This window comes from Paramormyrops kingsleyae, chromosome 21 (assembly GCF_048594095.1).
Source record: "Paramormyrops kingsleyae isolate MSU_618 chromosome 21, PKINGS_0.4, whole genome shotgun sequence".
Lineage (NCBI taxonomy): Eukaryota > Metazoa > Chordata > Actinopteri > Osteoglossiformes > Mormyridae > Paramormyrops > Paramormyrops kingsleyae.
The window spans coordinates 19,151,989-19,178,386 of NC_132817.1; the positions used below are offsets into that span (position 1 = coordinate 19,151,989).

Below are 26,398 nucleotides of genomic sequence, written 5' to 3' on the forward strand. Positions count from 1 at the left end.
GACACTGGCACCGTGCTCTTTTCCTGAGCTATACCCTCTTTTACGTCACAAGTCAACCACATTGGTTGCTTTTGGGCAGTTGCAAAACCTTGGTTTTGACAGCTGGATCTTGTGAAGGAACCATTTTAGGGGCCAGGGGTTTGAGAGATATCCACAAGCCTTGGTGTTTCAAGCTACTTTGCATCTCCTCTTGACATCACCGAAATAAGTGCATTCACCAACAACCTCCAAAGGTAATTTTAAAGGGCTGACAGAATAATAACCAATAGCTGTTGCTTAAATCCGTCGGAGGAGCAGGCTGTACAGTAAGTGTTTCGGAGCTATCAGTCAAAGGAGAGAGTTGAGATTGAGATAATTTAAATACAAAAGTCTGATTATTTGGGGATGAATTAAATTTTGGAGTAGGACCTGTCTCCACCACACCCCCCCCCCCCCTATAAGAAATATGGAAATTTTATATTAAAATTAATTCTTTATTTTGACTGGGTTTAGTGCAATATGGTGAGCCGGGGACCTTCCATGACTTTCCTTCCTGTCTTGTCCTGTATCCCACTGCATGGGGTGAATGAAAGATTCACTCAACAGACAGTCAGGCCGTCTCATGCCACAGGTGCCCAGGAAGGCTGACGGATGGCAAAGCAGTCGGGATTAATGTTGAATATTTAGAAGTTTCCACGCACGAGCGTCCATGTAGGTGGGGCAGCTGAGCCCAGCATGCAGGCCAGCTTTCTCCCACGACCCCTTGTGCTTATGCAGAAGCTACTTTGCATCTCCTCTGCATGTCCGCCAGCAGATGTTAGCAGCATCAATGAGCTCTGAAACAGGACAGACTGTAGGTCAGTTAGGACAGAACATACTAAAATTACAGATGATTATTTTACTGTACATAATTAAGGTTATTAGGTACCTGAAAATATGTTTCCTAAACTATTTGTGGGTAGAATGTATAATCAATATTAAATTATTCATAATATAATTAATCTTTAAGGAGTTTACTTTTCATTATGGTCATTTGGTTGTTTCAAGAATAAAGGGGTGACATTTTGTTTATTTTAAATAATTTATTACTGTTCAACTGCTATTTTTAAGCGTATGTCTGGGTGCTTGCATTCTCTCTCGGTGCTTGTATCTGCTCGCGATTGCGTGGCTGTGTGTGTCTGTGGTTCAACTGACAAAATGGAGAAATGAGGAGTTTCTACTTTCATGTCGCAAATCTGGAAGCACACTGTGGCGCTTGGTTGTGGCTTCAACTGTCATTCACAGCGTAATCCCTTGTCTATTTCTGCTTCTGGTGTGACGTGTACTCAGTGCACAGCACAACGTTTAGCACAAACGCTCCCCAGGTTACAATAGCCCGTGTTACGATATTTACGATGGGTAAATGTTTTTCACTTTCAGTACATTATTCAATAGAGTGTATGAGATATTCAATGCTTTTTTTGTAAATTAGGCTTTGTGTTAATGATTTTGCACAACTGTAGGCTAATCTAAGTGTTCTAAGAATGTTTAAGGTCGGCTAGGCATTTTTGGCTTAGGGTATTTTCGCTTTATGATAGGTTTATTGTAACATAAGCCCATCGTAACCCAGGGAGAGGCTGTACATTATCTGGAGTCATATTACCCTGATATTACCCTCGTCTGATACTACATCTTGTGTTTAAAAGCCTAACAGATGGACTTCAGTAGATCCCTGGTAGCTAAACTGGAATGGAAGATTCAGTCTTGGTTCTCATGGAGATGATGTTAGCATAAGTGAGGCAGACAGATAAAACTGCACATCAGAAATAAAAATTGAGCAGTCACAGGTTTGTATGCGTGGTTTCTTGTTAAAATGAATAATGAGTATACTGCATGTAACATCGTAAATATTTCCGGGAATTTGTAATCATACTCCACAAGACAGTTTTTTTTTTCTTCTTGCATAGTAAGCTTGAGAACATTCTGAAGAAGAGAAGATGGAATATAGGGAGAGGATTCAATATGGCCTGGATACTAGGAGCATGAAGGCGACATGGATAGGGGTGAGAAGGTTCGAATGGTGGCGGCAGGGTGCATCAGTGTGACACGGTGCCCTCAGCCAAGCAAAGAAGCATCTTTAACGTCAGCAGTGAATTAAACACGATCTGGTTTCAGGGAGAAACCCAGCCAACAATTTTAGGTTTGCAGAACGTTTTCAGATCGTTACGAGTCCTGGTTCCTAAAACATTCAAAATGTCAATTTTTCTGGAAGTTCTAGGAATGTTGTCGAATGATGTGTCTACAAGGTTCACACAACATTCTAAGACCTATGAACTAAATCCATAGTCACTCACAGAATGGTATGAGGCTCTGTGGGTTAGCAACTGTACTTGCGATCATAAAGTTGCTGGTTCAAATCCCAGAGTTGTCAGACTTTATGACTGGACCCTTGACCAAAGCCTTTAACCTCGAATCACTACAGGGACTGTTAGACTGTGGATGAATGCAGATGAAGGTCACCACATTTGGCTGGATAGCAATTACCATGCAAAACCACAGAACTCGTTCGGTTCAGTCATACATCGGTAATATTCACGTTATGATCTCTTTACAAAACTGTGTAGAAACACTGCCATCTGGCGGACATTTTTCAGACAACATGTTTCATGGTCAAGTCCATGCTGTTTAAAAGGAGCTCATGCTAAGAAATAAACTAGCAGATAAAAAATTCTGACTGGTCTGCGTGCACACACAAAAAGCCAGTGCTTTTGTACGGATAAATACATGTTTCTACCGGGAGGAAATTTAATGTAAATAATGGAATGCAAGGAAGGAAGGAGTTTAAATAACTGACCCAGGAGTAACCCTTACCCAATTTCGGGAACTGCTAAGTATCTTCTAACAACTGACCTCGTAAATGGCCCTTAAGGTATTTTACATTATCAAGATGAGCAATTACAATGTCGTCTTCTTTTAAATAAATGCATGCACAGGAAGTGTGCCTTGCTTCCTAAAGCACTTCTTGTTTTCTCTAAATATTGCGGCAGTCAGCTTGGAATACTTCTGTACGAGGCTATGAAAAGATAAGCCTGCGTCACGACGAACTAGCAGTAGTGTAATTTAGTAACAATGATAATAATAAACCAGTCGCCCATCTTCCGAGCAGGTCTCCTGGGCGGGGAGAACTGGGGTTATGTGGCATGGCTGCACTTCTGCCTAAATTTAGTGCAAAATGAGGAAATGGATAATAAGGATAATGACAAGAAGAAGAAGAGGAAGAACAACTACAGAGAGCTGGACAGGGTGTTTCTGTCTCCCAGAAATCTGTTTAGTTTCAGCATTCAGCATTACTAACACCCAAGAACAGTGTCATGGGGCAGAAACCCAAGTCATGTGGGACCCTAAACAACATCACCAAATGGTACATTCCACAGAGAACGTCCATCAAGACCCCCCTGCCCCCCCAGGTCTAAATCCGGAGCATTCCATTCCAGTCCAGATAAGGAGAAGTATTGAGCAACCAGCCGGTCCTGAGAGGCACATCCACCCCCCCGACCCCCCATGCTCATAGAACCTCCCGAGCAACGTAACGCTGAATCAGACCTCCCCATTCATCAGTTTTGTTTTAGGGTATGACTTCTTCTCCAAATGACCACCATCCCTTTCCGTTTTGACCGGTAGAGCTTGTTTACCGGCACATCCTTCTCCCCGGTGCAACTGATGGAAGTGAACAATGGTAGATCAAGCCAAGATGGCCGATCAAGCCAAAATGGCGGCGTACCGCGTCCGGCCTCGCCAGGTCACTCCTGTGACTCTGCCCTGTGGGGGGGGGGGGGCACTTGGGCCCATTCATTGTACCTCCATACTGACGGTGCCAATTTTACACGGCACAGTGCTGGCAATCCTGGGAGTTGAACTTGACAGAGCACAGGATCTGAGCTATGCAGATTAGCATTCTGCTTTGGATTTGAAAGAAACAAAATGACATTCCCACAGGCTGGCTGAGTCACATGCCATATAAGGAGAAGCATTGAGCTGATGTTAAGGACCTAGACCTCGATCCCTCACCCCAAACTCCACTGAAGCTGCATCATCTTCTGTGGGTGATCACACAGAGCACCGGGCCATCATTTTACACATTCATCTTTTACTCAACGCATTCGATGAAACGGAGCCACCCACAAGCATTCCATTTCATTAATCATTTGTACAAAATGGAGCACGCTAGACTGCTTTGTGACATCAGGATGATTTGTCGCAGACAGTGTGGCAAAACATATTTTAGCCAAGCTGAAAGCATGGAGGAGGTGTAGACCAAACTATCAAAGATTAAAGCAGAGGCTGGCTGCCAAACATATCTTGTAACCTCGCATTTATCTTTGGATACAGATCTCCCGTTTTTCCCCCTGTGGTTAGAAACCGTGGCAGTCCGTATATTTTTAGGAGAAAAAAGGCCACGTTTCGGACAACGATAAAGGGAGTAGTTTACACACAGCTGTCTCCTGAGGTATACAGTAAAGTTTGTGTCATTTGCACACATGAGAGAACTAATTAAACACTGGGAGTGTTTATATGACCCTACAGCAGATAAATAAGTACAGGACTGTATAAACACCCTCAGTGTTAAATTAATAGTTCCAGTTGTGTTCATTGTAGTACGGGTGATGTTTATCGGGGGAGAAGCTAGGGTCTGCGGACCTGGGGGACTGGTGCTATTAGCATTGTTTAGCTGCATAAAGAATATCATTCACATCGTTATTAATTCTTTATTATTTTGTCTACTTATTGTTATAGCGCCCAGGGGGCACTGTAAAAGAGGGATGTTTAGGATGATTCTAAAATTCTGAACATAATTGTGTTGGTGTAGGTTGGGGGCCCAAAATCTACCAGTACCCCACCCCACCCTGACAACGATATTGCAAGAATTTCTCTGTATTCCCCGAAGAAATTGCAGGAAGTTTGTTACCCATTTCTGAGCTGCCAACTTTGCCAACTGACTGGTGTGAGATTTTCAATTAGATACAAGTCTGCACACGTATTTGCATGTATGTTTGCAGTTTTATTACCTTGGAAATAGTCTGTATGGTTTGCAGTCCTACTCCCATGCTTTTTATGAAGCTAATTATAGGTTTATAATGGAATAATATTGTATTGTTACAAGCTTTCTTGTGAGAGTGAGAGTCTGAAAGAGTGAGTGTCACTCCGGATGTGTGACAGTTGGCACCCCCGACATTCCAACGCGCACGGCAGGAAAACCGTCTGCTCACTATCTACCTTGTGGCTTTTGAAGTGCTCAGCGTGAGTATAATTATGTGGTTACCTACAAACTGCTACAAATGTTTACACTCCATACGCTTAGAGTGCAGCCTTGGGTTTTGTCACAGCGACAATGCACATAAATGCTTTAGAAGCGAAGGGGTGTGTCGTTCAAACCCTGCAAATAAACAGACTGAGCATTAATGTGAGATCAGCCATTTATTTCCTGAACATCATCACCGCTCCCATTTAAATACACACAACTGTTCCACCACTGGGTGTCTTCCATATGGTTTTTAACGTTAGACTGGTCAGTATAAACATACATTTAAAAACAATAACAAATACTCATGACTATGAATAAAATAATAAAACTTTATAAACAAATAGAATCTCTCGGCTCCTTCAGTTTGGGCCACTTTCACCATTAAACATGTGGTCCAATTACCAATAGAGCCTAGCTGATTGCTGCTTGTTCTACAGCTATACATGGAACGCTGACTCTTCTACCACAGAACCCTTGTTCCGTAGATACTTCAACCTGGAAGCACTCAGGAGCAACACTGCGGCAGAAGGAATATACAGCCTGAGGACGTCTTGGTCATGGTCAACAGAGCGTTAAGAGACGAAGTCCAGAATGAGGAACGTATCTCTGCAGCCTTCCCAGAAAAATTTGTAAAATTCCAGGCAATTGGTCCAAACATGGAACATCTAAGATTCAGATTAAACTCATGAAGTGGGTGGGAGACGGCCGGGGCCTGAGCGTTTCCTGGAATCCACAAAGGTATGTGACGCCCAGCATCTGCTCCTCATCTTTCCATCAGCCGTGACCCAGAATCCTGGCCCAGCTGTGCAGCCGTTGCAGGCTCCGCCCCCCCACACAGTCCCCAGACCAATCAGACGAAGCCTTTCTGAGGAAAGCTTGACTACCTGTGGCCATTACATGCCCTGGAAACCAGCCTTGTCTCGCTTGTTCCTCCAGAGCTTCTTCAAGAGCCACGCATGCAGATACAAATGTGCTGCTTCTGAGTCCAAAATACTGTCGCTTTCATTACGTTGCTAATCGATTGTCGAATTGTTTTGCCTGGAGGGGTGGATGTAACTTATACTGTACTTGATTAAACAGTAAGTTAATGAAGTAATTATAGTTTAGCGGCAGAGATTAATGGCAGTGTCCTCCTCAGAAGTGAGCAGGACAAATCCATTATGGTGCGACATGGTGATATTCGTCACATCCAGGCAGGGATCACTGTTAGATGTGTGAACTCTAAGGGCAGGAGAAGGTGACGAAGCGGGTACATGTCAAACTAGAGCCCTCTGGAACAGCAGCGGACCATCTTCAGCACGGCCTGCCGGACCAGGATGTAGACGGAGGGGTCCAGGATCTGGTTGCAGGAGGCAAAGCGGATCCAGAGTAGCAGGTGTTTATCCTGGACGGGCCGACCGGACAGGGCTGTGTGTGTGGTGAACACCTGGGAAGGGGGGGGGGGGTCAACCGCCAGCAAACAGACACACACAAACAAAGATGCGTGGAAAGATGCGTGTTGAAACATGTGGACGTACACGCAGACAGACAAACCCATGGTATGATGGTTAGCACTGTGGTGACCGGCAGTATACCCACACACATGCGACCAAGATGAGTCTGATCCGGATCCGGGCCAAATGTGCAGAAATCTCCGCAGATCTGTAAACCGGATCTGGCCCGGTGTCTTTTTGCAAAATGGACCAATACTGGCCTGAAACCGCTTTCTGGATTTGAAACAGATAAGGGCCCATGTGGGCCAGATTTACATTGAATGTTACCAAATCTGGCCCCTATTTGCACCAGAGTCAACAGTTAAATTCAGATGCAGTCCAAAATGGGGCAGTGAGAGGCTCTGTGGGTTAAGTCTTTGTGCTTATAAGCAGAAGCCCCCCCCCCCCCCCCCCCCCCACAGCAGAACAAGCTATGGAGAGCAAAATGTGGTGTGAGGAAAAGCAAACCATTATACCAGTACTTAGGCAAACCATTATACCAGTACTTAGGCAAATAAAGCATGTCTCTGCTCCAGAACCCTCCCTTAACCTATGCGGCCGGTGAGTGACTCAGCGGGCTCCAATGGCTCAGCTGAGGGAGAGCTAGATGGGGTAGTTGGAGAGATGTGTAGCTGTGCTTGTGGGCATAAAAGCATTTATTAAGGTGTGTGCTACAGCATCACAAGTTAGGATTCCGGAGCAGAATTTAAGTTGTTACTTGCACAGCTGGACTGGAATGCTTCTCTCCTGCCCCATCTTGCTTCCATAGCTTGGAGGTCAGACGACAGGCGGCGGGGGGGTTAAAGGCCTCACACAGGAACCCACAGACATGCAGCCATTCCATCAAGGCCAGGGCTCAAACCAGCAACCTTCCGCTCACAAGCACAGAGACTCAGCCCACTGAACCACTCACCGGACCCACATGTTAAGGTAAGATCCTGGAGCAGAACTGGTCAGCACTCAGTCTGGGGGACAAAAATGAACATTTGGCCCAGATCCGGATAAGACTCATCTTGCTATGTGGGAAGTCCCTTTAACTCCCAGCTGCCCCACGGATTGTCTGGCCCCCGCTTTCATGAAAATATATATTGCTTTGAATATTTAGCTCTTGCTAAATTTATGAAGTACACAAATAAAATGTACAAACGTACAAGCACATGGTCCCAGTATCTTCACACATGCATGCAAAGAAACACTTGCAGAAACTCACATGGAAAATGCACTGTTTTTGCAAACATCTTTGTGGGGGATTTTTATACTGACATGATATTGCGCAGTTAGAAGCTAAAGACACCTGAAATAAATTGCCATGTAATGGACACTCCACACTCTGATGAGTCACAAATGCTTCTCTGAGCTATGACTTCCTGTTACTGACTAAGCTGAATAGAATCTGAAGGTTCAGTTACCACCAGCTTTATTTTATTTATTTAGCAGAAGCTTTTATCTGAAGTGACACACAATTGAGATAGCAGGGTCGGCCACTTCTTGGAGCAGATGAGGGTTAAGGGCCTCCCTCAAGGGACCAACAGTAAAATCACTCTGCCGACCGCAGGATCTGAACCACTGACCTACCGATTACCGGCAGACTCAAAATAGCATGCAAAAAAAAGAAAGAAAAACCCTTAAACTTTTCACATAACTCCAGATTTTTTAAGGTCTTGGTATGAGCCACAAAGCACCCTAGAAACACCAGTTAGCTTAACTGCATATTCATGAACTGGAAGAGTAAACTTGGGTAACAGCAAGAACGTGCCACCTCTGCACACACAGAGCAGTGCTGGGATTTCAATCTCCAACCTTCCATTCCATTCATTGCAAATAACAAGAATCTGGTGTTTAAAACAAATTCCAGTACTGACAGAATTATTGTATCAGCACTGTTTAGTTCTGAGGTCTGTTTAATATTGTATCAGCATAAAAGCTTCAGAACTGTGAACATCCAGTCCATTGAAGATCTCCATTCCTGTTTGTGTATCTTCTGTAGCAGTAAAGCCTGTAGCTGTGAGACCATCAGTCTTCTTGTTTGATTTCCACTGACTCCAGGTAGGAGGCCAGCAGAGCCGAAACATCTGGATTATCTATGAGAAGATGACAGCTCTTTGACGGCAAGGTCTGCCGGCACAAATCCTACCCTCCTCCCCCAAATACTGTAAACAAACTCAGACACTATGTTACAGCTCTCCGTCGGAAAGCGTGTGAAGGTGGAAGCCCAGTGCAATAACCCAGGAACTGTTTACCCAAAGCAGGGAAAACAAGTCCATATTTCTCATGTGGATTTATAATAGATGAGCAATGACAGAATTGTGGCATGACATGGTGGCACTGTGGTTAAAGCTCTGGGACTGTGGTTCAAATCTCCGCTCCATGTGTGTGGCGTTTGCATGTTCTCATAAGATTTCCTCCAGGTCCCCCCCCAGTCCAAAAATATACTAAGGTTAAGTAGAGACTCCAAATTGCCCATAGGTGTGAATGGTGTTTGTTCCCTGCGATGGGTTGATGCCCCATCCTGGGTTATTCCCTGCCTTGAGCCAGTAGCTTCCAGCATAGGCTCCAGACCCCCACGGTACTTTATAGGACAAGCAGGTATAGAAAATGGATGCAAAATTTTATATAGTGAGCATATGTAAAGACTGCATGCCTCAGTTACATTGCTCAAAAGTGCTCAAACAGAACCAATTGCTGGGGAAATGTTTTCTTCTGGCCAAAACCAATCATTGATCGTATTAACAATAACAAAAAAAAACAGATATGCCATAACGTTCTGTGGAAAAAGTGCACCCTTGACTCTAATAGCTAATTGCCCCCTTTAGCAGAAGCAACCATAAGCAGGTGTTTCTTTTAACTGTGTACCAGTGTCTGACATCAGCTGGGAGAAAGTTTCTTCCCACTGCTCCATGCAGAATTCTTTGGGCTGTGTGCTGTTTGGGGGATTCTTGCACATAAATCCCATTTCAAATCCTCCACGGCATCTCAAAGACATTCACATCTGGGCTTTGACTTGGCAGTTCCAGAACCCTGCATTTCGTTATTTTCCTTGGTGGATTTGCTGGAATGTTTGGGGTCATTATCAAGTCGTAAGGTACACTATTGGTTGAGTTTCAATCTTCTGACAGATGGTGTCACAGTATCCCCAGGGACCTCTTGGTACATGAAGAATTGATAGTGGATTCTGTGATGGTCAGCTGCCCAGGCTCGGATGCAGCAAAGCAGCCCCAAACCATAGCATTACCACCACCATGTTTTACAGTTGGTATCGGGATTTTCTGGCCAAATGATGTGTTTGGCAATGTGGCCAAATAACTCTATCTTTGCCTCATCAGTCTAAAGCACATTGTTCCAGAAATCCAGGTCTTTGCATTGGTGTTCATGTGCAAACTCCTGCCATAATGTCCTTTCTGGCCAACAAAGGCTCCCTAATACAGGGGTAGGGAACCTAATCCAAGAGGCGGTGCAGGTTTTTCAATCAGCCAATAATAAAACAGAGGTTCTCAACTCCAGTCCCAGGGACCCACTGTTATTGGCTGATTGCGAGGTCATCCCAAAAACCCACACCGGCCCTGCATGGATCAGGTTCCCTTCCCCTGATCTAATCTTGTGTGCAGCCTCTGTCTAATGGTGGCCTCGTGCACTTTGATATCTACTGTGGCAAGAGCTAAATGAAGGTCCCCCTGAGGACATCTTGGGGTTCTTAGAGACGTGTCTCAGCATCTTGCTGTCATATTCGAGCACCTTACTGGCTCATTGGCCTTAGCCTCGGTGCCTGTGATTGGAAGGTCATCGGTTTGAGCGCAGCCTCGGGAGAATAGTCACGTCTGTGGGCCCTTGAGCAAGGCCCTTAACCCCCAGCGTCGTGGGGGCTGCTGCAGGTGGCTGCCCTTCGCTGCCAGCCTCGCTCTCGCCAGCACGTGTCTAATAGAGAGCAAGACGGGGCAGGAGAAAAGAGAATCTCCCCCACATGGGACCAATAAAGTGTCATTATTATAAACTCACACACTTACAGATCTGCCCTTTACTTTTTTCTTTTTGCTTTAGCATAGGTGGCATGATGTTAAATGTAGGTAAACCATCAAAATCATATGCTGTCTTTCTCTCTGTCCTCTATGCAGCTGGTTACTAATAGTGTGCATTTCCAGTTCCGAAACCAAATTTGCAGTTATCGTTGTTTCGATATGACCAAGTCACAAATGTCCATGAATCCAATAAGCCATGTTGACTGGGTAAATATGAATAAGAAGGATCCTGTTACATTGTATAATAGAATAATCTTATACATAATAGAAGATACATTGTGTGATAGAAGTGGGTGATATTATTGCCATAATGTTAGTTATTCTAGTTTCTAGTCTCTGTGGAGATTCTGAAGTACATTTATGGTCAGTAAAACAAAATCTACCAATCTTCCAAATGCTTATTCTGGTCAAGGTTCTAAGAGGGCCTGGAGTCCAGGCAGAATGAGGAACAAGGCACAGGTACACCAACCATTATAGGCAAGAACATGCAAACTCACACACTTATACAGGAATGGGATGGAATTTGAATACTGGAGGAGTGAATGTGTAAGGGAGCAGTACTGTCCCCTAAAGAATGCAGAACTTGAAAATGGTATAAAAATAATGCCTTTCACATACTCACCAGCAGGGGGCACCAGGAGACGGTTGCAATGATCATGATCCAGATAAGCTGAATCATCATCTCTACTTCAAGGTTTCGCCGGCGATGATTGGCATCCCGTCCACAGCAAATGCGTAGCAGCGTCATCACACTGACCGTGTTCAGGACGAAGGACGTGGCCAAAGATAAGAGTCCCACCAGGGAGTAGCCCAAAGAGATCATCAGGTCTGGGGTTTGGGAGCTCATGTTGAAGAAACACCAGGATCCTGGGCTCTGCAGGTGGTAACTGCCCAGCCCGATTACGGGCAGCAGGCTGACGGCGCCAGCAAACATCCACACCAGCAGCACGGTGAGCAGAACCCGGCCTTTGGACATGCGGGTGGAGCGGGAGAAGGGCCTCCAGATGCCCATGAAGCGCTCCACGGCCATGGCCGCCCCCAGGAGCAGCGGGCACAGGCCGTAGAAGACCATGGACATGCCCATGAAGTTGCAGAGGTGGCAGTGCGGGTCCACCTCAATCCAGTTGAAGCCCTTGGTGTGGTAGAAGGTAACGACGGGACTGGTCACCAGTAGACCTGTGAGGTCTGTCACCACCAGGCAAGAGAGGAAGATCAGAAAGGAGGAGCGGGAGCGACTGTGGGTCCGCCGGTACGCCCTGATCAGGACGATTAGGGCGATGAGGTTGGAGCTGAGGCCCACAGCAGTGAAGGTGGGGGACAAGTAAGGGGAGACGATAGAGTGGTTATAGTGGATGGGTGGTTGGTTTCTTGAGAAGCAAAGAGGAGTCGTCTCATTGCCATAAGAAGTCAACTCAACCATGATGTCAGCTGATGGGCTTTTAAAGTTCTCCAGATGATAAGAGCAGGATGAAGGATATGTATCACCCTACAAAAGACAAACATTGAGAAGCTCTGTAGTTCTGCAGACAAACTACTAGACTTTCCTCAATGATGGAATGCAGTTAGAAGATATTCCTGAGGAGGATCAAAACATAAAAACACCCTGAAGTGTAGAATGCCTGCCCCCACTTTAAAAAACATATGACTTTCATGGGGGGCAGCGTGTGGCTCAGTGGGCTAAGCCTCTGTGCCTGTAATCAGAAGGTCATGGGTTTACGCCCAACCTCAGCACATCTGCAGGTCGTTGAGCGAGGCCTTTAACCCCCAGCTCCCTGGGCGCTGCTATGGGGGGGGCTGCCCTTCGTGACCAGCTTGCTCTTATCTACAGCACGCAAGTTGGGGGGAGGCAAAAAGAGAATTTCCCCACAAAGATGAATAAAGTATCTATTATTATTATTATTGTGGGGAGCAAGATCTGCCTTCAGTTGCAAATGCAGCAGCTAATTTATAAGTTACTTATAAATATGAATGGTTACATGTCAGCACTCCGCGTTAGAGCTGTCAATCACTGCCCCATGTCAGTAAATAACACTAAGGTTTCTTTAGTATGGTTTCATAAAGCCAAAGAATACAGTACACCACTCTGCAAAAGTCTTACGCAGTCAAAGGAAATGTTTACGGCTATTTATCTGGATAGTGAATGTAGATTTGCTCAGTGAAAAAAGCACAATTTAACATTACAACATCTGCAAATTAACAGTAACACAATGAAAAGCTAACAAGAATTTCTGCTGCTCTCCAAAAATTTACTCTTGTTGGATAACTAGGTGAAAACTGCCTTGGTTCCCAAACCAAACCATGTATTTGTTACGTTTCTGAACCAGCTCAATTAATTAATGAATTAATGAATTTACTTATTTTTAAATACCTCAATGACGTATCAATCACCCAAATGAAGTATGTTCATGGTGGAGGACAAAAAAAAGCTTGGATGTATCAGATGGTTGCTACAAATACTGGGGTGACTTCAGAACTCAGCTTAGACACAATATCATAGTTTTGCACCAACATGAAGACCATATGAACATCGTTTTCTTTGTCAAGACTCTTGCACAGTGCTGCATGTTTGAAAACTGAACCATAAAGTCTAGGGGACCTTTTTGTAGTTGTTATTAAAACACTTTATGTAAAGTCATTTAATAATGAAAGTTTGTTAAATAATGTAACATCTGGATAGATGGTTTCTGTGTTTATTTAGCAACATTTTTAAACAGTTTATATTTGGTATGATGTTATTTCAGTGTTGCGTAACCATTATTCTGTCCACATGTATGGTACAATATGATACCATTGTTAGCCCTCTAAAAGGTTGTAAGAAATACGTCAGTGGTATTAAGAAATGATGTTTAACTCATGCGCTATTATTTGTAAACAATAACAATCTCGCTAGTATCACCGCACAACAGATTCCCACTGTGAAAAATACATATTTCAGAGTAAAATCTTATCATCTAGGAGAAATAAGCAAAACATAGTTCATATGGCAGAAAAAAATAAATAAAATGGGAAAAAAAGTCATTACCACGCAGAGAGAAAATAAACGAGAAGTCCTTGAGGACGGGATGAAAAATCTGAAGAATTCCACTAATTTTGCGATCTGTCATCAAAATAAACAAGCTTCCTCCTAATAGTCTTGTGAAAATCCCCACTTATTGTATTTTCCTCAGATTTCCATACATAGCTCATCTCCCAGTGATTCTGTGCTGCAACACTGCATGGTATCTTTCACAGAAGTCACATCCGAACGCTTAATGCAACACTGCATGGTGTCTTTCACAGAAGTCACATCCGAATGCTTAATACAACACCGCATGGTATCTTTCACAGAAGTCACATCCGTATGCGTAATGCAACACTGCATGGTATCTTTCACAGAAGTCACATCCGAATGCTTACTGGGCCGAGCTACTAAACGGACCAGAACTTAATTACATTCTCCGAGATGCTATCAAGCCACAAGGGCTAAGAAAAGCAGCCTGTGAAGCAGCATGAGTGTAACGACTCTTCCCAGGTGACCAGCAGCACCTTCAGAACTTCATCTTAAAGTGAAACAGAGATTTTACCACTATGTAGCTTTCAACAGTAATCTTACATTGACAGTGTGCTGTTTGTGTATTGATGGGGTAGCATTTGAAAGAAAACCGTTTTAATAAAAAAAATCTAATTTATAAGAAATGAAGAGTATGATGACGGCAGAATAGTAAACAGAGGAGGAGATTTTACCCTAGATTGCTCCCGTCTCAGGTTGGAGAGCTACGCTTTAGCCTTGGCAGGGTCTTCTGAAATGGCTTCAGCCAAAATTTCACCCCCCTCCTGTTTAGTGACAGAAACCAGCTGCGTCTCCAGTGGCACAGCAACACAAGCGGAAAACAGATGAGTGCTCCAGAATCCAATCCTTTTTTGACATTCATTAACCAAAGGGGTGGAGGGAAAAAAACATGTGGTATTGGCCTTGGGGACAGCGCTAAACATGGATGGTGACCGGCTGGTCCTGCAGACTTGACTCAACCGTGACTAAATCTTCTTGCCGCGTGCTTTACTTTGAGATATCGTTTCGTGATATCCTGCTCTGTCCTGACTTGCTTATGCCTTCGATTTCTGCACGTTAAGTTTTAGCCAGAAACACTGAGATTGAACGCATATGCTAAATTGTTTCAAACTGTTTCCAGGCTTATGGAAACTGCAGCATCTCGGCCGTCCAATGAGCTGGGATTAGAACATCCTGTCAGACAGTTTTAAATGGGCTGAAAAGTGTGAGTGACCTCAGAGTTTTTGGGCTTAAATAATGTTATGTGTCAGCAATCTGATGGAGTCTACAGGTCTGTATTGATAGCGTTAGCATCAGCGTTAGCATCAGCAGATCACAGGATTGTACCCATTGAGTCCATGACTGATAACCCAACACACTTAGCTCTTTTATCTACTTTGTCTCGATCCAAGCTGTTCCTATTAATCTGCCATGTTTACAGTTGGGTTTTGATCTCCACAGTTATTGTGCAACAGGGTGACCTACTCTACAATGCCCGTCACTTTGGAGTCATAAATGAGCTATGTTGGGAGTGTCAGCTCCCGACCAATCTCAAGCGTTGGAGTTCAAGTAAATCACCTCGATAGAAGGCAGGCATTGATTAGCACCACATCACAGCCAGATCTCAGAGCCATTTCTCATAATACCCCATCGTTTCAAATCGCCTTCTTGGCACAAACCAATAAATATTGATATGAAAGAAACAGATCTAAAGAGAGGTGTTTTGTCAGCTTTCATCGATTCTGGACTGACATCAGATGTCTCAAGTCAAGCTCAGTATCTGGGAGGCAGAGTCTGAATTCTCTAGTTAAGCGTCAAATTGACTCCCAACTTTGAGTCTCGTGCCAAGTCTGAAGTTGGAGGAACGGTGCTTCAGTTACTTCTCAAGGCCAAATGAACCCCAAGAAGGCCAACGGAAGCTGAAAGTCATTTTTTACAACAGTAGTTATTTATCATTGTCCTCAATATGTTACTGAGTGAGAATGTATAACTCAACTCTAATAAATAATTTCAGTAAATAGTCATAATATTGTATCCTGAGTTAGGCTATAAAATAGTAGATATCCATAAATACATTGTCATAAGTGCAAACAAAAAATTATGTTGTGTTTAAAGTGTAAGACATGTTTTTGTACAGAAAAGACGGCCCAATTTAATTCACCAAAAAAGAACTCTTCCAAAAAAGGCATTAGACGCAGTAAGACAATCTGACTTGGCCCAACCCATTAAATAAACTTTTAAAAATTCCCCAACAACCCAACACTATTGGGTTCTGACATACCCAGATTTGGCTGATCTATTAAAAGACTCATCTGGGATATAAACTTCATAAAGACAGGTTTTTATTTTATTGTTTCCTCAGATGCTTGGATCCGAAAAATGGCAAGTAAATTCATACTCTTACGTTACACTACTGCACTTATGTCCAATAACAAACGACAAACGATGTGCATCTTTATCAATACTCATTTAGCTACTTATATAAACTATACAGACTACTCATATATTCATGCAGCGTGTTTTGAGTTATGTGTTATTAGTGCACAATCTTACAAAACTATTCTATTGTATAAGTAAGGTTAATTTAATTCAATGAATTTGTAGATAGGCTAGTGACTGACATTTTGAAGGTGTTTAATTCCTTTGGTTAAATTTAGGGGAATGTAGTATTTTTTGCAGCCCCCCCCCCCCCCAAAAAAAAAAAAAAAACATGCAAAAAAAATGCAGTGTGTGGCTGGTAAGAATACTCAGTAAGCTTTGATGGGGACGGCAATCCCAAAAGCCTCACTGTGACTTTCTGGCCTGTTGGTGATGTGGGTGTGGTCTCTGCCCGTCCTGTGGAAGATCAAAGCTCAAGCTATGGCCAGCCACAGCGGAGACACGATTGGATAAGAGCCCACATTAGGTAGTCACTGTACCACGATGTAATCATCTAAGGCCGGGCACGTGCCAGGCCCGCGGGAGGGCACTCGCACCAAAGGTGGCAACATCAACCACGGCACCACACAGATCTCACAATTCTTCCGATCGTCTTCCAACTGCCTATCCTGCACGAGGCTGCGACAAACCCGCAAGTCATCCCAGGAAGCTCAGGGTCGGGGAAAACCCTGGACACCATGCCAGGGATTAGTTTACTGAGCAGTCTGAAGGTGAGCATTAATCAGAGGCGATTTAATGCACAGGCTCACCCAGGCTGAAGCACAGGGGCCTCTTATTGCTGCCAGCATCCCGGATGGCAGCTACATCATCAGAGAAAATAATAGCAGGACCCCGACCATGTTAAAGTGGCTCTGGCATTAATGTATTAGTTCTCGCGCCACTTTTGCTCCTGTGTCTGTCTTTGCTCAACATCACAAGAAGCCACTTTAGCATGCGATGCCAATCGACAAATCATACCTCCCCCTACAGTGCTTAAATGCACTTCACTAAAAATCCATTATTAAAATGCAGTTTTCAATTAGTCATTTTTGTATACACTCGATTGAATGTAATTCATACATTTTCCGAATGATTATAATTATTAGTGTGACACACATCCATTTACAATTTGTATAAAAACCATTAACACCCAGGTATAGATTTGTCACAGAAAAGCACATTGTATGCAAATGAGGGATTTTGTTGTTTATGCAGTTGGTTCATGAAATTTATATAATATACAATTTAGTGATTTAAATACAATTACTTATTAAGCTACAAAGCTGCTAGACTGGTAAGAAATTTACTGCAGACATATGTTTAGTTATTTTATGTGTTGCCATCAAAAAAAGCGAGTTTTTAAATTATAGTTAATTATAAACGAGTCATTATTGGTTGAACCAAATAACTATTTCCTGAATTAATTCCATACATATGGTTCAAAAAACGTTCAAAAGTCAATAAAATTCAAATAACTTGTCTGCTATGTCTTTAGTAATAAAGGATGCACATTCAGATTTGCACACACATACTCCTGCAAGTTGACAAAGTCCAGTAAAATCAGACTTTTACATCATAATGTATATTTATTTAAACCATAATGGTCAAACTACAGACATCTCCGGTTTCATGGGTACAGGATTTCTACAGCACTTAATATAATATAATGTAATACTTCTGCATATAACACTTTTGCAGAAGTAGATTCCATTAGCTTTTTGGAAATTGGTTAGACTCCTAATCATACTTACTATGGTTATCGTCATTCCCCTTAAAGTAATATCTACATTTTATTTTTTTGTGCGCGTGTGTGTGTGTTTTTAAGAAAAATTTAAAACACTGTTGTGCATTTCCTATGATTTACCAGAAAATACATAAGGTGCCGTCACATGAGGATTCTAACCTACACGTATTTAATTAAAATAGCTTGCCGTGTCTTGTACTCACACGTTACACTACTGCAGCCTGTACTGTGCTACTTTCTTTTTTAATTGTTTTATATCTCGCAGCTTTGCAAATACGACTGCTGTGTTTTACAGATCTGACTCTTTATGTCTGCATAATGGCGACACAGACACTGCCAAAGTGCTCAGGGTGAGTTATAACTCTCAATGTCACATGCTGGTTCAGCAGGAGACCCACATAAACCCAGTTTGGGACCAGATCAGCGATGTCCGTCCCTTTTTTCTGCAAATAGCTGTAGTACTAGCTGGAATAACTTTTGTAAGATAAACTGCACTTTGGTTTCCCCTCTCAGTGGTGCTCTGGGTGTCTTGTGCCCGTTTTGTTTTCAGTTGAAGGTCAAGGTTTAGATGCAGAAGTTTTACATTAAATAATGCAAACGCAATATTTACAAAACATGGTGAAATTCATTTCCTGTTATTCGATGGATGTGGGAGGACAATGAACGTTTGATTAACTAGCAAGAAAAGAAAAGGTGAGAGTTAGGGATAATTTACTTGTACGCTTGTACGGGAACTCCACAGTCCAGCTCACAGCAAGCGTTCTTCCTCTTTGAGAGGTACAGGATCCATCCATCTGTCCCCCATTAACCTCCTCACTCAGCTCCTTGACCAGACACTGGGTATCTTCTGTGTAGACCGCAGTGACCCTCTTCAGGTGGCCTCTAGGTGCTACAAGGTCCATCCAAACCACAGCTCTCCAGCTAATTTTCAGATAAGTCAGAAAACTGATGAGTCACACCTGATCTCATCTCCTTTGGAAAGGGCCAGTCAGTCTCAGCCCTGGTAGTGGCCCATCTCAGCATGTTTAGAACATCTTTGTCTTCAATGTCCCTCTTCTGAAATCATCCTGCTTCCAATACTGTGGTTTGTAGAGCCATAGTCCATCGCTGTGTATATTTATTTATTTTTGTATATTATTATATTATATATTTATTTTAGGAGTAGATCACCACTTTGAAAATGAAACAAACGGCCTATTTAGAGTTAAGGGCTAAATGAATTTTGGACCTGGTGCTAAACGTGACTGGTCCATCTGCAGAAGAACGGACTGAGACTGTGGGGGGGGTGGCTCCTGAGCAGGACGGCGGTGTCTTTCGCTGAGGGACGACTATCAGATGGAAAGAGTTTGACCCGTCCCGAGACACAGAGCTTGCTACAGAGGGGCGCCTCTTTGGATTAGAACTTACTCTCCATTTTAAGGCCAACTGACACAGAATGTAGATCCAGGGATCAAAGATCTGGTTGAGGCAGGCCAGGCGCAAGCAGAACAGCAGCAGGTTCTGGTCCCTGGCTTCCCCAAACACCGTGCTTTGCAGAATGAGTATCTGCACAAGGAAGGGAGATGTTTATCAGACAGGTGGACTCCCTCGTTCCTCCCTTGGAGGACCAGTTATGGTAAATCATAAAACCGAATAGCTGCTTTCAAACTTTTTGAGATGCAATCGAAATATGAAACATAAATTTCTGGCCCGTTCACAGATAGATTTTTTTTTTCCCAGTGTGCACAGGGGCATAGTTACAAGATCTGGGTCCCCAGATCAAATGTCCCCCATCCCCCTTGGGCTACAGTTACCACATTGATTCACAACATTTTGTTGATAATGTCCCGTTTAAATGCACCACAGGCAAAAGGTATTCAGTTGAGACCCACTTTACATTTACAATGCAGTCGTATAATAATTACTTATACTTGTTAGCTTAATGCTGCTTAATGCTGCCTCTAAATTATTCATATTAACCCTCGCAATAGTGTTACATTTCTGTGAATTACATCATATTCATTTTAATAGTTTCATTGTTTGATAGCATGTACACCTGTAGCTATGGCTGTTGCAAATTGCAAATGAATGTCGGTGTCTTTGGCTCAGAAAAGGCTGGTTAACGCCTGGTCGTTTGTACAAATATATAATAAAAAAGACTTTTTCATTATTTTCACCAATAATGATTTGGGAAGTTTTGAGGGGGGGGTGTTCGTAGATGTAAGTAATCTGAACGGTGGGGAAGGGGGGGGGGGCTTAGAAGATTTCACCAATGTGGGGGGGTCCCTTAGCAGATTTATTACAAATGACTGGTTACGATGGAGTTTTATCATGTTTTTTTCATTTACATTGACAAACTCACAATCACACTCACCAGAAAGGGGCACCAACAGACAGAAGTGATGACCATAATCCAGATGAGCTGCATCATCATCTCGACCTCATGGTTCCGCTGCCGTCGTGAAGTGTCCCGTCCACAGCAGATGCGTAGCAGCGTCATCACACTGACCGTGTTCAGGACGAAGGACGTGGCCAAAGATAAGAGTCCCACCAGGGAGTAGCCCAAGGAGATCATCAGGTCTGGGGTTTGGGAGCTCATGTTGAAGAAACACCAGGATCCTGGGCTCTGCAGGTGGTAACTGCCCAGCCCGATTACGGGCAGCAGGCTGACGGCACCAGCAAACACCCACACCAGCAGCACGGTGAGCAGAACCCGGCCTTTGGACATGCGGGTGGAGCGGGAGAAGGGCCTCCGGATGCCCATGAAGCGCTCCACGGCCATGGCCGCCCCCAGGAGCAGCGGGCACAGGCCGTAGAAGACCATGGACATGCCCATGAAGTTGCAGAGGTGGCAGTGCGGGTCCACCTCACTCCAGTTGAAGCCCTTGGTGTGGTAGGAGATAACGACGGGACTGGTCACCAGTAGACCTGTGAGGTCTGTCACCACCAGGCAAGAGAGGAAGATCAGAAAGGAGGAGCGGGAGCGACTGTGGGTCCGCCGGTACGCCCTGATCAGGACGATTAGGGCGATGAGGTTGGAGCTGAGGCCCACAGCAGTGAAGGTGGGGGCGAAGTGAGGTGAGGCGATAGAGTGGTTATAGTGGAGAGACCTGTTTACGGGAAAGCACACTGGATGGGAGGATCCGGCCATGATGCTAGTAGGTAGATTTTTGGGAAAACTTTCTTGCATCCCTCCAGAAGATGACTCTAGAGATACATATACTGATCAACATTTCATATTTAATAAAAAAAAATAATAATAAATTCTGTCCTTTAATAAATACTAATTTTTATTAACCGTGCAGAAATACTTTCTTCCTTGAAGATGAGCAAAATGTAGGGTGGAAAGACTTCACATCACACCAAAATCAGCCGCGAAAGTCCTGCTCTTTCCTGACTTACTTGATAAAGATTAGTTAACATAAACATAATTACTGAGGAAGAAACTACAGCTGTTATCATCGTAAACCAAATACAGTTTTAAAACAATTACGTTAAACACAAGTGCAACTAATTAGCGATAGCAGGAAGCTACAGATTGAACCTAAACACATTTGCTAGGTTGCCGGGCCACCTTAAAAACTAGTTTTTGGTACTTACTGTGCTCTTTCACAAATTTCTTGTGTTTTCCAAATGTCGACAGATGACAAATCGGATAAAAGGACGACCGTTGTGATGAATTAATTGTCTATTTCTCTGCCTCGCAGCGAATGAACGCTCAGCAGCATAACCCAACACCAGCAGAGACAGGGTCTGCAGTGATCCTTGCCTTTCTCCTGAAGCAACCAGTGAACGTCTCTGGCTATCTGAGAGAAGCACCGCCTGTAGAAGAGACCTTACTTTCTGGAGTCCTGGCCAAAAACAAAACTGTGATCCGTCTCCTGGCGTAGGTTTGGAATGCCGTAATATCCAGAAAATAAACAGGAAGTTGAATTAACTATAAGGAGCACTTTCATTTTTTTTTTTAAGCTAATTTTTTAAGCTTTTCAAAGAGATAATAAACGATTGGCTTCATAGGCAATACATATGTCATCTAAAAGACAATAATTGGTCCTCAATTAGTGTGTCCTCGCGCTCTGTCACTGAGTGGCATAGAAGTATTCTCCAATGACACCTGCATTTTATCTTGTTACATTTCCAGTCACTCTATTCTTTAACTTTGAAATAAATAAGGGAGACACTGAAAATAAAGCCAAAGCAGATGTTGACGCCACGTTGTTATTACGTGGGCTGAGCCGGTAGAGCACATGCTAAAGTGGAGCCCAGTAATACTTGTTACACTGTTTACATGAGTCTTAACTGAGAATGAACATATGAACATGTACACCCTTGTCAGGTTCCTAGTCATCATGAAGTATTAGCTCACACAAATATACACAGAGAGTGACTTTGTTCCGTGGATCAATAAAATATGTGCCCTTCTGGCATGATTTCCAGCCAGAGAAAAATACATAAATACTTAATAAAGCCAGGCTTTTCTGTTGCAATTCCAATGGTTTATTCTCCCAAACCTGTGTGAATATTTAGAAAAAAAAAGGGCCGGTTCATCTATTTTCTGAGCACAACTGTTCCTTTGTGTGTTATTTTAGATGCAGACCTATTTGCCATTGTCTCCACACACAAACCCCAAATGGAAAAGGAATGGAGTGATGGTGTGTTTTCTAAACTGGGACGGTAAACTGGTCAGTCAACACACAGGAAGTTCGTCAGCAGATTGTTTTGAGAGAAAAAAAAAAACATGTGCTATTAGGAAATGAACTGCTGCCTCGATAACACGAAAAGATTAAAATTAGCCGTAGTACCCGAGCCATGGCTTCGATAAGCAAATCAAGCCTTAGTGGAATTTTCAACCTTGATATTTTAAGTTGGGTTCATAGCCAAATATGGGAACTACACTCGTGGGATCAAAACCTTACAGCTTTTTTCCATGACAAGGATTATTCTGAAAACTTTGAGCATTAATGTTCAAGGAGTACATTTTTTCTTGCTTAGGTAGGACATCTAAGAGACGACCTTTATCTGATACAAATATACATACACCTTATTTCTGTCTATCTATTTGTCTGTCCGTCTGTCTGTCCATTGGTGTGTCAATGTCCTAAGTCCTGTCAAGTCTCTCTCCCTTCCTGTTTAATTTAATTATTTATTATCAATTTTTTTATTTTTTGTGTTGTTTTGAGGGGGGTGGGGTTGTGTGTGATTTTCTTTTTCTTTTTTTTTTTGTTGTTTTGTTTTGTTTTTGTCATGTCTTGTCAAGAGTATGTGGGTGGGTGAGGTACAACTTCACTAAAGTTTTGTAACTGAAACTGTCATTAAAAATAAAGTTGTCCTCCAAGAGGCTGGGCAAATAAAAAAATATATAATAAGAGACGTCTGAGGGCTCTTAACCCCAAATGCTCTGAGGATAGTAGCTCACCCTCGTCTCAGACCCCACGTTTACTGTGTAAGGAGGTCCATAAAGCTTCTATATAAATTTCAGGACCATATTCATCACCCTTCCTCCAAATTATTTACTTGCAGTCAATCTTGTCTATAGTTTTTCCTCTTTTATCTTATTGTAATTTATTGTTTTTATTTCTTATGTCTGTAAGGTGACCTTGGGTTCTTGAAAGGCGCCCTGAAATAAAATGTATTATTATTATTATTATTATTAAATAAACCACACTAACCACACCAGATAGTTGTCACTAGTGATGGTCAAATGAGGCTTCATGAACCACTTACTGTATTTTCTGACCCCAATATATGGTGCTGTCTGTTATGGTTATGGTGTTTAGCTTGCCTCAAAGCAAGCCATGAGCACCATCTAGTGGGGGCAAAAAATACAGCAAATGGTTCATGAGGCTTCATTTGGCTATCACTAGGTGTCACCAGGGGGCACCCAGGGTCGACAAGACACTCAACCATCATCTTGTCAAGGGCACGCTAAATAAAAATTCCTCAAAAAGCTTTTCATGAGTCAATTGAATAAAAAACTTGGAAAATTATGCTAAATGTATAAGCCACAACACTATACACTTTTAAGAACCATATGATAGCCTTTTGGCAGAGCATTGAGGGAAATGAGATAATCCTGTCTTCTGGTCCCTTGTATAATATTGGTAACAAAAGCTCAACAGGGGCCTGTATTATGAAGCAAGTTAGCCAGATAATTTGTTGGATTTAAGGTAGCCCAGCAAGAAATCCTCATAAGGATGTTTTACTTTTGGAAATTTTACTTACACATAAATGTTCTCAGGGCCGAATGAAAAGTGATTGGTTCAGTGAGGTAACCAATCAGATTGTCCATGCAACTGGAGCAAGGGAGACTAACCAATCAGATGTCTTGGTCCCGCCTCCTCTAGTTGCTTAGATCCACATCCTCATACAGTCCCATGAGCTTCATCAGACCCCCAAACTACAACACAAACATTATATTTATTTAGCAGAATGGACTGTTTTTATAAGGGGAGCTACTTCTACAAAGACCCGGGGGTAGGAGGATCTCCGGATTATTTTGCCAATCGATGGAAATTGGGAGTTAAACTAGAACTAGAACTATCAACTAGAACCGTTTTTGTGATCGATCTGTCAGTGATGACAGCCACCGGATTCTAAATCACAGCCACAGAACACACACAGAAACCTACTGCTCAAACATCCCTGCTGTTAAGGTCTTTAAGGTGCTCAGCAAAAACCCAGCTGACGCCAGCAGCAGCCATCCCCAAGCCTTGGTGTCCATAAAAGGAAAGCAGGCATTTCCTCAGTCTTCACAAAACACCCTCTTCTTGGTAACATGTCTTCCATGTTATTTTTACTGCCCAATCCAGTCTTTTGAGCAAAGTGTGCAAGCAGTTTATATACCTGAGACAAACGACTGCTTTGAGAATGCAGAGAGCTATTCAGCAAGGATAAACAGAGTGCAGAGAAATGCATTTTTGACATACAGGGTCAGAGATTGTATCTTTTTTTATTATAAGAGCCTAAAAAAGAGAGAGATGCTGTTTGACGGCTGGACCCAGACACAGTCTGGTTCGCATCCAAGCAATCAGTCAATGCCAGCTCCCACTGCACGCCAAAAGGGACAAGGCGTTAACGCTGGCCATAGTCTGTGGGGTTGGCAGATGACACGATCAGAGATTTCAACATCTTGGACCTCTTGCAGGAAACAATGAGGGAAAACAACTACAAACAAAATGTATAACCAAAAACGTCCAGGCGAATGGCAACGTCGCACGCAAATAGTTAGGCTTACAGGAAAATCTGCAACTGCAAACATATGTGTGGTTGGAATTATAAGACTAAACAAAAACCATCAATAATTCAGCCGAGATCCCCTATCAAGCGCAAAGATTTTGTATTTATAATAATATTAGTGTATTTTTAAGATATGGCTGAATGGTGACCTCTACTGTGCGCACTGACATCTTGCAGGCAGAAAGGACTGTTTTCCTCTAAGCATTGCATGCTTCTAGATGAAGACTCAGGCATGCGGAAGTGCTACGCAGGAGATCAGGTGTCGCGGGCAGGAGAAGGCTTACGTCACGTGTGGCCTGCTTAGCCACGTTAAGGTCGCCATTCAGTCTCAGCTTGGAATGTTCTGGTGAAACTCAGGGTGTAGTAATTGTTATGAACAGATTCATATCAACTGTAAATTTACCCGACAAACATAACTATATATAAATCTTACAACATTCCAAAGACTGATAGCATATGCACCAATTTTGTGTAAAACAGTGCAAACGAGGGCACTTTTGCACGATAGCTAATACTCTGGACTCGCGGGTGCAATAAACTTTGTGTATGATGACTGGAGACAAATGCTGAAATTTCCTAAACTAGTGTTTTCTTTTCTACATTATCACTGTAGCGTACCCCTTCTATCAACCAACGATATAAGGCGAGCGGCTTGTCTAACAATGTATATTTATATATCTATACAAAATAGGTTGTAAATATAATGGAAATCGTATTGTCAGCGCGTGTGTGTTTATTGCAGTAGCGAATATTTTTGAGTCATAAAATATTGTAATTTCCTTGTGATCACAGCCGGTAAAAGAAATGTCGCAGTTACTGTTGGTCAATATTTATGTTATTGATGCTTGTTTTAATATAGGTCGCTGCTGTAATGTAAAACATCGCCTGCATTTATGTGCGTTTGCATTTTTAAAACTTGAACGCTCACGTATTTATTCAGGCGAGTCTCTGGTATGATTCCCTTTAATACTAAACCTTAGGATTAGCTTAAAGAAAAGAGAGAAAAAAAAACTTTTTGCGCAGGAGAGTATATATAGACATGAAAAGAAATGACGACACGTCATTATTCCCACTTTACGCTTTAAGACAAAATTGCGGACAATTGTCAATGACCACAAGATGGCAGAATAGTAATAAGACAAAGTACAATCAATGCCTAGTGTTGTATATAATCAGACCAACAGGATTCCAAAAGTGATTATATGCCTTACATATAAAAATTATATATTATATAACACATTAAGAGTG

General features: G+C 42.8%; 2 protein-coding genes and 1 long non-coding RNA gene across 5 annotated transcripts; 1 reads left to right on the top strand and 2 right to left on the bottom strand.

Annotated features, from left to right (window-relative positions):
- The first annotated feature begins 161 nt into the window (after positions 1–161).
- On the top strand, positions 162–8,900 carry LOC140581458 (uncharacterized). Its single transcript, XR_011984523.1, has 4 exons — positions 162–233; positions 5,746–6,635; positions 7,502–7,662; positions 8,779–8,900. It is a non-coding gene; the product is annotated as an uncharacterized lncRNA (long non-coding RNA).
- LOC111858804 (thromboxane A2 receptor-like) lies at positions 5,415–14,603 on the bottom strand. Of its 3 annotated transcripts, none has more exons than XM_023840901.2 (3): positions 14,469–14,603; positions 11,368–12,231; positions 5,415–6,686 (listed from the first exon to the last, which is right to left on the bottom strand). In XM_023840901.2, exons 2-3 carry the CDS (start codon positions 12,163–12,165, stop codon positions 6,522–6,524), a joined length of 963 nt encoding a protein of 320 aa, XP_023696669.2. In that variant the 5' UTR covers positions 12,166–12,231; positions 14,469–14,603; the 3' UTR covers positions 5,415–6,521. The 3 variants fall into 3 exon arrangements, with proteins under 3 accessions (XP_023696669.2, XP_023696668.2, XP_072560197.1); XM_023840900.2 differs by lacking the exon at positions 5,415–6,686 and adding an exon at positions 7,648–8,813; XM_072704096.1 differs by lacking the exons at positions 5,415–6,686; positions 14,469–14,603 and adding an exon at positions 7,648–8,813 and having other exon boundaries at positions 11,368–12,255.
- Positions 14,604–17,757: 3,154 nt separating this feature from the next.
- LOC111858793 (thromboxane A2 receptor-like) lies at positions 17,758–21,776 on the bottom strand. The gene is made up of 3 exons (XM_023840880.2): positions 21,515–21,776; positions 20,289–21,121; positions 17,758–19,480 (listed from the first exon to the last, which is right to left on the bottom strand). The coding sequence occupies exons 2-3, from the start codon at positions 21,102–21,104 to the stop codon at positions 19,130–19,132; spliced, it is 1,167 nt and encodes a 388-aa protein (XP_023696648.2). The 5' UTR covers positions 21,105–21,121; positions 21,515–21,776; the 3' UTR covers positions 17,758–19,129.
- Positions 21,777–26,398: the final 4,622 nt, after the last annotated feature.

Excerpts from the sequence above, each read along its gene's own strand:
- LOC111858804 (XM_023840900.2), bottom strand. The coding sequence starts at position 12,165 with ATGGTTGAGTTGACTTCTTATGGCAATGAGACGACTCCTCTTTGCTTC. Across the intron at positions 8,814-11,367 it reads TCTCCTGGTGCCCCCTGCTG|ATAATCCAGATGTTTCGGCT; the intron begins GTGAGTATGTGA and ends ATCTTCTCATAG.
- LOC111858793 (XM_023840880.2), bottom strand. The coding sequence starts at position 21,104 with ATGCAAGAAAGTTTTCCCAAAAATCTACCTACTAGCATCATGGCCGGA. Across the intron at positions 19,481-20,288 it reads TCTGTTGGTGCCCCTTTCTG|ATACTCATTCTGCAAAGCAC; the intron begins GTGAGTGTGATT and ends TTCCTTGTGCAG.